Raw genomic sequence first — 13,493 nt, forward strand, 5'->3', positions numbered from 1 at the left:
CTTGGCATTTGAAGCTAAAAGGTCTCAGATAGCACTGTTGGCAAAAACTCTGCTGCTGAACGAGAAAGAGAGAGGTGCTGCATTAAAAACATCCCTGCTATGGTAAAATGAACTCTACCAACATCCCTGAGAAGGAACCAAGCTAGGGTTGGACCAGTTTGAAAAAGAAACACAACAATTTCATTGCACACGGCAACTTTTTTGCTTGACCATCTCTTTAAAAAATCTGTACTTTTATTCCAGTAGCATCCAAAATGCTACTGGAATAAATATATGGTGACAATCTGGATCTCTTTAGATCAGTGGTTCTTAACTTGTGGGCAGCAGACCACCAGTGGGCTGTGAGGACAAAAATCTGGTCCACAAGCCTCCTTCCTCTTTATTTATTCAATTTTATTTCTGCTCTTTTCACACCGCCTGCCACTCCTTCCCTGTCACTGACAAGCCCCGCCCCCTTGGATAGACCACATCAGCCCTAGATTATTAAATATGGTTTGCTGTGGGCGAGCAGATGGTGACTACTGGATGGCATATGTTCTGTATCAGAAACTAGAGCTGGTGTGGTCTATCCAGTGCAATTTTCTGAATCAGCACTCCAAATAACCAAACCAAATCTAAAGTTGTTCAAAGACTGATTCATAACCTTTTTGGTACTAATGTAGTCCCTGGTCAAAATGGTCCCTGATCAAAAAAAGGTTGGGAACTACTGCTCTAGGTTGAGGCTTCCTCCATACTTACCATATCTCTGTGATCCAGCGAAAAAAGAACGTGTAAGAACAAATGGTCTCTCCAAATTCCCACTCCGTCTGATCAGTCCTTCTGCCGTTGCCATTTGCTGAAATGCAACAGTGACATTTTTTCTTAAAAGAATTAATATACAGCCCAACAAAACAAATTGCTGTGTTTTTCTGGGTGTTGCAGTTTTTAGACCTGTTTCTGGGGTTATTTGGGTCACTGATTCATAAAATTGCATAGGATAAACAGCACCTCTATTTTCTTAGATATCGTTATCATGGTTTTCTATGGTTGAGCAGATGGCAATTGGTAGATGCTATATGTTCTGCATCTCTGTTTTTAGTATTTTAAAATTATTTTAATTATTCATACTGCTTTAAATTCTTAGGTTGGGTTTATTGTATGCCACCTTGAGATCTCTAGAGAGATGGTGGGATATAATTATTTAAAGTAAATAAATACCTGATAAAAACCATAGAGATTATGAACCTCTCGATGTTCCCATTTCCCATAATGGACAGCATCCTTCTGCATGGTGAGTTCCACCCCTCTGAAGACCGAAGGCTCATTCATATCGTTCCAAGCAAAGAGGATTTCAGTGGAACCCTGAAAAGCAATATCTAATCACCTTTTAACCTGTCAGTTCAAACTGGGTTTAAGTGAACTAGAAATCTGAAAAGTGTAAAACAAAATCAAAGCGACAAGAGTAGGTATATTAGACATAATTAAGTGGCATCTGTTATATGTTACAGATGAAACTCAGTTTCCATCCCACGGACAACCAAGGGCTTCGATTACTGGGATGGACAGAGGGATTTTAAGTAAATCCAATTTGCACTACTACCTCCAGCACCCCCAAATCTGCTCCAAAGGTTTTACTGACAGTAGCCAATATAGTTCTTCCAATTGGTATATTTTGGGCATTTGCTTTGTTGACAGTGGAAAACCCAAATTTTATAAACTACTGGCTTCTTTGGAGACTATAGAAAAGTTATTTTTGCTTTATTTTGTTTATGTGGATGATCCATCCTGGATCCACGAGGATCTGGGACTAAAGTGCATGGAGACCATCCATGATATCAAATAGGTTTTCTTTTAGGATGACGTTTAAATTGTGAAATTATGAGGTTCATCTTAAATAAACCATTCTCAATGCAGATGAATTTGCATTTTTTTTTAGAAAAAAGATGAAATGTTATAATCTTCTTGCTTCCAGAAAAGCCTCCAAAGGAAAGGAATGGGCTGGATTATCTCCTTGGTGTCTTAAGGTCTTGTCTTATCTTCCTGTGCAAAAATTACCCCACCTTCACTCGTTCACAATATATTTAAAAGCATTCTGACTTATAGTTTTCAAATACAAGTCCTCTTAATTACTTTCTTTACAGTTTGGTTTTTATTTCAGGTTATCCCACCCCACTGTCCCTTTAAAAGATCCTGTAACATGGAGTCAAAGCAGAAAGACACAAACCTTATATGTTTTGAATGCAAACTGCTCTGCATACCAGTCTCTGACTTTAGGATTGGTGAAATCCAAGTAAGAAGAGGAACCTGTAGCAATGGGGATAATAACCATTTTCAGGATCAAACAAATAGGTTATTTATCATTTAAATGTCAGAAAGGAAGGAATGGTTATCTATCAGACTGTCTGCACAATTATTCATTTTCCACAGTGGATAACTTTATTTTTGTACCCTGCCTCCATCTCCCCGAAGGCTTACATACGGCACAATGTGCCTAGAACAACACATAAATACATAATACAATAAAAATAAAACCATATAAAACAATGATTTTAACTCAAAACAGTGACCAGAAACCTATGGTGAGAGCTGTCGTAAATCATGGCCAACTGTAACCAGGAATAGGATAGTGCAAGTTGTAGCTCATGAACTAGGGCATGGGATGAAAGTGAAGTGTTCTGTCATTAATTGCAGACCATTGGGGTTAGACATTTTCAAAGGCTTGTCCAAACATCCAAGTCTTCAATTACTTCCTGAAGGAGGACAGTCTGGGCCTATCGAATATCCCTGGGGAGAGCGTTCCAAAGCCAGGGGGCCACCACCAAGAAGGCCCTCTCCTTCATTCCCACCAACCGCGCTTGTGATGGTGGCGGAACCGAAAGGAGGGCCTCCCTGGCAATTCTTATTGCTCATGTGGGCACATGGGGGGGGGGGGGGGGGGGAGATGCGATCACAAAGATAGACAGGGCCTGAACCATTTATGGCTTTATAGGTGATGACCTGCACTTTGAATTGGAACCAGAAACGTATCAGCAACCAGTGTAGCTGTTTTAAAAGGGTTATCCCTAGAATTAGCCCCAGTTAGCAATCTGGCTGCCGACCTTTGTACCAGTTGCAGTTTCTGGGCTGTCTTCAAAGGCAGCCCCACATAGAGTGTCTTGCAGTAATTCAACATGGATGGTGTTATGTTAAAAATATCTTGATATTAAATGCATGAACAGATTAAATGCTGTGTGCAATATGGCCCTTAATCAATGTAAATTAATTCTCAAAAACAGATGCAAGTGAATTAATTTATATTGGTTAGGGGCCATATTCCACATTTCACTCTCTATTAATTCAGCTTTATACCCCTCGGTTCCCGACTAAAGTCCTCAGAGTATATATAATTAGCATAGCACAAAATCAGTATTATATATTACTATATTGTACTATACCATTATATTGTAATATTATTAGTAATACTAAGACCTCTTCTTGAATACCTCTATAGTCAAAAGATACATAATATTAATCAATCAAATCCATGATTAATAATTTCCCCCAAATTAAATTGGAAAATGTGGAGGGTTGATTGTGTTGATGGTCTTTTTAAGAAGACAGCTGGTGACTGCTAGCTCTGAGAAGGTAATGGGGGCCTGTAACTGTGGTTGCCAACCTCAATTCTTGCTTGCTTCATTCTTTCCTTGCTTTCCACAGGGCAACTAGTATCAGTGGTCCATGAAGGAGATGGAGAGTCCCTATGGAGGAAGTCCTAATATAGGTTTTGCCTTTACCTACATCTCTTGCCTGCTGTTCTTTCCCACACCATAGTAAGGACAAGTTGCTCCTCTTATTGTAGACTGAAAGTCCAGCCAAAGTCCATTCTAACTCAAGAAAATCCATTTCAACTTGCTCTTATAATGGAATTTGTAAGAATCGAAGCAAGATTGTATTACCTGGCCAACAGATGCCTTCAAAATCCCCACCTTTACGGTCTTTTACAAAATATCCTCTCTCTTTTGCTTGTGAGTATATGGTGTACAAAGGATCAACTTTAATATGCGGGTCCAGAATGACAACAAGCTGCCAAAATGAGAAACAGGAAGATAAATTTATTTGTGTCAGATGGATATGCCACAGAAAGGTTTATTTTTAGTTCAAACATTCCACAGTAGTGACTTGAAGTCCAAGTGACTAGCAGTCGCTACTGGTTCTATATTGTGTTTTGTTGGCTGTCTTTTGGTCAATATCTGATTTTTAAAAAGGAGTCGGAGGAGATAAGGAAATAGGGAGTGTTTTAAATGAGAAGGTACAGAGACTGAATTGGTGACCTTGGGCTAGTCACACTCTCTCAGCCTCACAGGACAAATCCCATCTGAACAAAATCCTTAGTCAGAAATGGCCTTAGGATTTTAAATCCTTTTTCTAAATAGCTCCATAGTCAAAAGATTTATTTTTAAAACCTGGGTGGAAATGAGTGTTTTAATTCAGCACAATTACTGTATATATTCGAGAATAAGCCGGCACGAATAGAAGCCGAGGCACCTAATTTTACCACAAAAAAACTGGGAAAACGTATTGACTCGAGGGTAGGAAATGCAGCAGCTATTGGCAAATTTCAAAATAAAAATAGATACCAATAAAATTACATGAATTGAGGCATCAGTAGGTTAAATGTTTTTGAATATTTACATAAAACTGTAATTTAAGATAAGACTGTCCAACTCTATTAAACCATTATTCTAACCTTCTTAAATGTAAATGTGCTTACTTATCCTTCCAATAATAATAAAGAGAATAAAATAATAAATGTAATAAAAGTAATAATCATAAAAAAGTAAAATAATGGAAATATAATAACAGTAATAAGAGTAAAATAATACATGTAGTAATAATAATATACTAGAGTAATGTAAATGTAATATTATTAATAATAGAGTAAAATAATGTAAATGTAATAATAATAATAGAGTAAAATAATGTAAATGTAATAATAATAATAATAGTAACAGAGTAAAATAATAAAAAACCTTGACTCGAATATAAGCCAAGGTGCCTAAAAAAAGGGCTGAAAAACTTGGCTTATACTCAAGTATATATGATATATACAAATGACACGACACATTAATTACAAACCTCTACATAAAAACATCCCCCAATTTATTTTTTCTTGCATTACATACCTTGCGTTTTTTTTCCATGAGTATATTTTTTTGCATCCTCATAGGGTTGCCAAATGTCTCCTTATCCCACGTGAAGTACCGCTTTCCATCAGTATGCTCAATGTCTAGCCACATAACGTCGTAGGGGATGTTGAATACATCAAAACCTGCATCAACCCCTTCTACATCTTTCTCATCTACATAGTTCCAACGGCACTGATGGTAACCAAGGGAGAAAAGCGGAGGCAGGGCTTGAGTACCTACCAAAAAGGACATAAACAATAATGCTGCCATTCATACTAATACCAAACTGACCATTAAATGCTGAAGTCTTTGCTCTTACTTGGTCTGTTAGCACCTGCTTGTGAGGGACATTTCTACACTGCAGGTTTTGCTACTAGAGTACTATATTTATTGCTTTAGAAATGCACAATATGATGCCTTTTATTTTTAAAATATAGCACAGGTTATTTTCTTTGAAACTAGAAAGAAGATTGTACACATTTGTCAGTCAAGAGATCAGACTGACTGTTTTACAAGCAGGAATTAAGTTGTTTTGCCCAAAAGTGATAAGACATGGTCCCAAGGCAACAGTTTGAAAGCACACGACGCAGAAACCTAGCTGAAAATATGGTCAATGTCAAGATGGGAGATCCCTAAGAACATAAATTTTGATATATAATGTGTTATATAAAACAAACAAAAATATCCAAAATGCTTGGAGTGTTTTGGATTTTTTCAGATTTTGGAATATTTGTATTTGCATATATGTACATAATGGAATTCTTTGGAGATGGGATACAAGTCCAAACATGAAATGTGTTTATATACCTGTATTTACGCAAGTCTAATGTGCCATCTAATCTAATGTGCACCTCACATTAGAGTTTTTGATGGCGAATGTAATTTGTAGCAGCAAATAGTACTCTTTACAATTTGGCCAAAAATGTGTGCATTACAGTAGTTGAATTCTTATAATTTCCTTCTTTAAAAAGAAAAGTAATAGAACACCAAAGCTTTCAGTAATGGAAAAGAAAATCTTATTTATTTATTTATTTAGAACATTTATACCCTGTCCTTCTCAACCTCCAAAGAGGGACTCAGGATGGTTTCCAACAAGCAACTATTCGATGCTGACACAATATAATAACATAACATAAAATGCAATTAACATACATTAAAATAGTTATAAATATACATTAAAACAGTTTGCTGGTTCAAATCGTCATCCAAATCAGTCCTTTGCGGTCCACTGAAACCTTATCTTCACTAGTAATTTAGTCTATTCTGCAAACGCTTGATCCCACAGCCAGGTTTTGAGTTTCTTCCAGAAGATCAGGAGGAATGGGGAAAATCTAATCTCATAAGGGAGGGAGATTCACAGCCGAAGGGCTATCACAAAGAAGGCCTTGTCTTGGGTGTATTTATGCTTTAGGCCTGGCATGGGCAAACTTCGGCCCTCCAGGTGTTTTGGAACAACTCTCACAATTCATAATAGCTGGTATCAGCTGTTCGGAATTGTGTGAGTTGAAGAGCAAAACACCTTTAGGGCTGAAGTTTGCCCATGCCTCCTGTAGAATGAATCCACTTTAACTACGGTGGCTCAATGCTATAGTCATGGAGGGTGCCAAAGAATGCTGATGCCTCAGCAAACTACAAATCCCAGCACTGCGTAACATTGAGCCACAGCAATTAAATTATAGATGACATCCCTCAAATAGGAGCTCCAGGTGCTCCTGGAGCAGCTTCCCCTTTTGCTTTGGCTCAGAACCAAGATTATTACACAAATCTAATGTGCACCCTAATTTTGAGAAGGTAATTTAGCCCAAAAAAAGGTGAGCATTAGATTTGAATAAATACTGTATCATAGATACCTTACATACATAACCTGAAAGAGGTCTTATACAAAAACAGTCCCCAAGTTACAAACATCTGACTTGCTAACTACTCATAGTTAAGAACGGGAGTGAGAGAGCAGGAAGTGAGAGAAATCTACCCCTTGGAAGGGAATTTCACTCTTGAGAGACTTATCATGGGGAAAATGTGTCTCCACTGAAGCTTTCTCACCAATCCTTATTTCTACACAAGTCAATTTTTTTCAAAATCCAATCATAGGGACAGAAAGTAAGGTGAAATTTGAACAGGGGCACAGACCTCAAAATGAGCACCAAAAAGTTTGTTAAACCTTCCCTATGCCATTCAAAGCATATATGGGGGGGGGGGGGGGGGAAGAGAGCTGGAGTTACACTGCAAAACCTATTTACATGTATGTTCATAATGCATGGACTGCCTGTACATATTTTAAAATACATATAGGCATGAAACAAAGTTTGTGTACATTCAATAATCAGAAAACAAAGAACTCGTACCATTACCTCAGTTACTGATGGAACAATTTTGTAATTTGGAATATTTTGGAATTCTGGATAAGGGAAGCTCAATCTCGACTAATTCCTTGTGGTACCATAATTACCAGTGATACTAACTTATTATACATAGGCGAAATGCAGACAGACAGATAAATGAACTTACAGTATTTGTGAGCTCCTATTTTTTTAAAAAAAATGTGAATATGTTTCTAAGGCTTTGTTTTCACAATTATTCTTTCACAATTATTTTTAAATGCATATAGATACCATTTTCCTTTTCCATCAACTTTTTGATGTGCTATGGAAACCTTTGAAGCGTCCTTTTTTGTTGTCTTCTATTTTCAAACAATGTTAGGAAACATTCATACTGTTCAATGAAACAGTATGAATTATGATGAAATGCAGTATTTTCAATATGAGATCGTACCTGTCAACTGTGCATACTGCTTAAAAATATCAAAAGGGCTGGGCCCCATTAGGATGAAAGTATCTATTATTCCACTTTCTGACATCCAGCACACATCGGTTTGAGGCAACGCCCTTCGCTTTGAGACATCTGGAGTTTGGGAAGGCAAAACCTTTATGACAAACACATGTATACACAGAGAGAAAGAGAATGAGAGAATAACAACTGTATACAAGTTTTTCCAAGCAGTCTGAGATGCATTTTTAGGCATACTCCAGTCTTAGATATCTCAGATGGAAAGCCAACTCAACATCCATTTTGCACCATTATCAGGATATACTTTTAGAATGCCATTCACTCCAATGTGCTTGTGACAACAATTTCTTAAATGAATAAGACTGTGGTGCTGTTCTCACCTTCATTGCAGCTTTAGTTGTAATCTCTACTAAAGTTTCAGAGGAATTCAGCCAAAACACCCCAATGGTTCTGCCAGGTTTGTGTGCTAGGAGCAAGGGTACTGAACCATAAATACCCATTTTACTGTGGATCCTGTATCCAAAGACATCCAGGTTGTAAAGTCGGTATACATCCTCATGGCTGGAACAAGAGACAGATGTTTCGCTTATTCAGAGCACTTTGCTTACATCAGATGCAGTCATACTGTTTGGTTTTGTTCAATGAAAGTGATGGGCGTTAGAGAGTTCATCGTAGACTTATAAGGCAAATGGCACTATTAAAAGAAGTCACCCAAGGTACCGTATATACTCAAAGATAAGTTGAGTTTTTCAGCCCTTTTTAGGGCAGAAAAAGCCTCCCTCGGTTTATAATGGGGCCAAGCTGGCAGCAGAGCCTAGAGACCATTGTTATTTCTCTCTTCTCTTCCCCTCCCTTATCAGTGTGTTTTCTTTTCCAAATCCTCCCTGGCTCACTGGAGAGGGAGAGAAGCCCTTGCAAGTCAGGAATATCCATTAATCTTATAAAAGCATTTTCCCCATAAATATCTGTTAATCTCTCCTACAGATATATAGACATTTTCCCCCCAAGACCCTTTGGGAGAAGATTTGCAAACGTTTCAGGGGGAAATGCATATGATAAATTAGTATATATAATTATAGATCTATATCTAGCTCTGCATTGTTTATATAGGCATTGAATGTTTGCCTGTTACTATGTTGGAAGCTGACCTGAGTCCCCATGGGAAGGTAGGCTGGGATACAAATGAAGTTATATTATGATGATTAGTATAAAGTTATTGTAAATACCATATTGTTTTTGTTGACCCTATTTTTCCACAGAGCTAGTTTACTGTTTTTCTGTGAAATATGGTAAATTTTCAAAACATTTAACCTACTGATTCCTCAATTAATGTAATTTTATTGGTATCTATTTTTATTTTGAAATTTACCGGTAACTGCTGCATTTCCCACCCTTGGCTCATACTTGAGTCAATACATTCTCCTAGTTTTTTGGGGGTAAAATTTGTTGTTTCGGCTTATATTTGGGCCGATTTATACTTGAGTATATACGGTAATAGTTTATTTTTAAAATGGGGGTGGGGGATTCACATGTGCCATTGTGAACCAAAGGTGTGCTCCGTTGATGATATCTACTCAGTGCCTTCTGCACTTCCTACATCCTTCTTGGGACACCACTGACTCAGAACTCTTCCCACCTTTAAATGAACATCTAACTTAATTACCTGGTATTTTTAAGGAGAAGTGTTTCTGCATGCTGAGGTATTCCATAGACATGCTGAAATCCAGGTAAAGAAAAATCTAAACCTATGCTGCTGGGACCTGGGAGGAGAGCATCAAGACAGAATAAGCAATCTGAGATAATGGAATGTACAACATAAAAATACCTTGCTTAATAATTTATTTAAAACTAACCTCTATTGTAGTTCTTAGTCATCTACTAAATATAGATATGCTGTTGTTAGTAGCTTGTCTCCAAATGATGCTAAAACAGAATTCAGCTAAGAATCAGAGTGGTAAGGGATTGAGCCACCTGGTTTCAGTGTATATTATAAGCAAAGCAGGTTCATCTGTCCATCAGCTCCAGTCTGTTAATTAAATATACCCAATGGCCACAATCAAAAGCAATGAGAAGCAATTAAATTGGAGAATTCTGGTTTACTGTAAATGAGCCGTGCATTCATGCATGTTCCAGCCACCCCCATTTGCCTATTTCTCCCATTGGTAGGAAGCAAAGTAATCTGTATTCCTGATCTGTTGCTCTTCTAACAACTTATATCTTGAATACAGCATATCTTTGCAATTTTTAAGGGATTGACATTTATTGTTATAGCAGAAAGCATAGTGGTGGTGGTGGTGAGCATAGAGGATATAGTTGTATTTTGCAGGGAAACAACTCAGCCAGCAGCCCTCGGTGTTACTCTTAGCATGATGCTAACTCATGAGAACTTAGCTACTACAGGTATTTAAAAGGTTTCTTATCAGTCCATGAACTGTGTATGTTCCTAATCACTGTATATGTTCCTAATCACTCTGTTGTGATTAGGAACCTTTGTAGTACTAAATATCTTACTCATTTGCAATCCCACCCACCAAAAACCCATATTAGAAAAATATTATTGGATATGAACGAAAGTCAAAACATTTCCTTAAACTTACCATTTGCTTTGATGTCTAAAAAGTTGCCAAATTTCTCTTCCCAGAGACCTGGGTCATCCTGATCTTTCTGCATGGGCAAAAATAAGAAAAAATAAGAAAAAATAAGTGGATTTTCATAAACGGCCAATCTAATTTTCAAATTTGGAATCAACTCTCACATTACTATAGGTGCCAGCTGCATTTCTTAGAAAAATCTAAGGCAGGGAAACTTTCTGGCACAAATTACTCTTGGGCTACATTGTGCCAGTGGGTGGGTCTAACACCATGTGATAGGGTCAAGGATGTGGGGAGAGAGGCCAAAGTAAACTGGGCAAAGGCAAATGTAAATCTTTTATTTGGAATGGTCTCAGATTACGGTTTTTGGATTATGTGATTTTAATGTTTATATTGTTGGGCTTGGCCTCATGTAAGCCGCCCTGAGTCTCCTGAGGAGATGGTGGCGGGGTATAAATAAAGTATTATTATTATCAATAATAATAATATGTTTTAATGTCTAAATGTGGCTTATGTTTTATGGTTTAATATGATGTATTAGTCTAATTCATCTATAAAATGTAATGTTCATTTGTGGGATTAACATAACTCAAAAACCACTGGGCGAATTGACACCAAATTTTGACACAATACACCTATTAGGCCAACAAGTGACTATCACAGCAGAAGAGATTTTAAAAGCAAAAAATAAAATAAAAATACATTACATGCGCAAAACCACATATATACACACATATATAGAAATATATAAACACACACATATACACATATATATATATACACACACAAAACACATATACACAAACTGGGCCACAGCAACGTGGCTAGTAGTTATATATTAATGTCGTTTTTATGTTTTGGTTTTTCACATGTATGTTTGGCATTACATTTTTGCCGTGTCTATTTTGAAAACCACTTTAAATCCCCCCAGGGGGTGAAAAACGTGGTACATACAGTAAATAAACTGAAATAAATAAATAAATAAATAAATAAATACACAATTCATGTTTTGATGGATATTCCCAACCAAGAACACAATTCTACATATGCTTACTAAGAAGAAGGTCCTAATACAGAAACCTTCAAACCAGCAAAGGTCAGCTTGCTTCAAGACATCCCCATTCAGAAGTAAGCCTCCATACCAAACTTTCAGGCATAAAAATCTACTGAGAAGTTTAAATACCCAGTAAAGAATGTGGCATTTTCATTTTCAATTACTTTAAAATCACTGATCAGAAATAAGAGTGGGTAGAGTGGAATGAGAGGGAACTGTAAAGCAGCAAAAGAATGGAGGACCTGACTGACTTAGTACATTCTGATGACATCCTCAGTCATCCTTTAGCCCTGGCATGAGCAAACTTCGGCCCTCTGGTGTTTTGGACTTCAACTTCCACAATTCTTAATAGCCTAGCCCAGGGGTCCTCAAACTAAGGCCCGGGGGCCGGATGCGGCCCTCCAAGGTCATTTACCCGGCCCTCGCTTAGGGTCAACCTAAGTCTGAAATGACTTGAAAGCACAACAACAAATACAAGAATCCTATTTCATCAGCCAAAAGCAGACCCACACTTCCCATTGAAATACTAATAACTTTATATTTGTTAAAATTGTTCTTCATTTTAATTATTATATTCTTTTTAAGTGTCTTTTGCACTACAAATAAGATAAGTGCAGTGTGCATAGGAATTCATTCATGTTTTTTTTCAAATTATAATTCGGCCCTCTAACCGTTTGAGGGACTGTGACCTGGCCCTCTGTTTAAAAAGTTTGAGGACCCCTGGCCTAGCCCATTGTTACCATTGGGAAACTGATTAGTTTAAAAGAGGTATATGGAAACAAAGTGATTTTGATGATGTATGGATAAAATTTATTGAAAAAGGATTTAAAAAGAAAGAACGAAAGTTACCTCCACAAGAAGAATGGAAATTTTGGACAGATGATATGTAAAAGCTATGGCTTGGGGGGGGGGAGGTGCACAGTAATGAGGGATAGATAATATGTATAAGCAGAAAAATAACAGTAGATGCCAAAAGTTAAAGTATGGTATGTTGTATTGAATAATATGTATCTGCTGTAAAATAAACAATATATAACAAATGTATTGAACTATGATAAAATAAAAAATATTTTTAAAAGGGAATCCAATTAGTCTCTTCAACAAATTCACAAGTCGATTAACTAGTTTTACCTTAGAAGAATTTGTGGATCCATCTTTCTTTTCTTGCAATGTAGATGTCCTGTGATATATATATTTTAAAAAATCAGGAATAATTACTTGGCATCTCTCTATATAATTAGCTACAAATCAGCATTGCTAATTTGAATAAGATGTGTTTCTCAGAAAGAATGTGAAATATTACAGTCTTAGATGTATGACTATCTCCTAAACTGCACCCACCTAGACAGTAAAATTATATACCTGGTTTGGGGTGGTGGCTGTAACTGCTCAAAATACAATAGGTCATTTGAGTTGATGCTCAGAACCATTTCACCTTTAGAAACAAGTTGTATCTGGAAAGGATTTGCTGTTATGTGGAGCTGTTGGTCTTCACTGGCACAAGCCAACACAAGCTTGTCTGCATCTTTCTCTAACATAGTTAGCCTAGGAAATGCAGAGAGACAATAACAGATAAAACTTTTGAAAATTCATCCTCAAATCATGTACAACAGTAAATCAACTGAATGATCCTATTAAACCAGCAGATTGTAATTATATGGGAAACATGTAGTATCTTTTCATACCTGTATACACTCAAAATATGAACATAGAGATGTATGTGTTGGGTTTCATCCCTGGACTGCACACACAAGTCTTTGTTTCATCAAGTTTCTAGTCCTCAATGAGTAGCTAGACTAGAGATAGGGCCAAGTTCGGGGATTCTTTTCCCTACATTATGTTTTTAAAAGGCTTTGTTTTTGTCTTTACTTTTAAGCCACTGTCTCCCCCACCCTTTGATGACGTATTAATGAAATT

The 13,493-nt window shown here is 36.9% G+C and overlaps 1 protein-coding gene across 6 annotated transcripts in view; it reads right to left on the reverse strand.

Moving 5' to 3' along the window:
• GANC (glucosidase alpha, neutral C) overlaps positions 1 to 13,493 on the reverse strand; it is a 33,380-nt gene that overhangs the window by 11,858 nt on the left and 8,029 nt on the right. For 5 of the 6 annotated variants that reach the window (XM_067462826.1, XM_067462824.1, XM_060760912.2 and 2 more), the window contains 11 exons: positions 12,939 to 13,121; positions 12,708 to 12,756; positions 10,529 to 10,595; positions 9,595 to 9,691; positions 8,312 to 8,492; positions 7,917 to 8,067; positions 5,142 to 5,380; positions 3,915 to 4,041; positions 2,204 to 2,283; positions 1,198 to 1,341; positions 739 to 835 (listed from right to left, as the gene is read on the reverse strand). In XM_067462826.1, the coding sequence (XP_067318927.1) occupies positions 739 to 835; positions 1,198 to 1,341; positions 2,204 to 2,283; positions 3,915 to 4,041; positions 5,142 to 5,380; positions 7,917 to 8,067; positions 8,312 to 8,492; positions 9,595 to 9,691; positions 10,529 to 10,595; positions 12,708 to 12,756; positions 12,939 to 13,121 (1,415 nt within the window). The remainder of the gene's footprint in view (positions 1 to 738; positions 836 to 1,197; positions 1,342 to 2,203; positions 2,284 to 3,914; positions 4,042 to 5,141; positions 5,381 to 7,916; positions 8,068 to 8,311; positions 8,493 to 9,594; positions 9,692 to 10,528; positions 10,596 to 12,707; positions 12,757 to 12,938; positions 13,122 to 13,493) is intronic. The other variant, XM_067462825.1, reaches the window with a different exon arrangement.

The sequence above is a fragment of the Anolis sagrei genome, chromosome 1 (genome assembly GCF_037176765.1).
Source record: "Anolis sagrei isolate rAnoSag1 chromosome 1, rAnoSag1.mat, whole genome shotgun sequence".
In the NCBI taxonomy this organism is placed as follows: Eukaryota; Metazoa; Chordata; class Lepidosauria; order Squamata; family Dactyloidae; genus Anolis; species Anolis sagrei.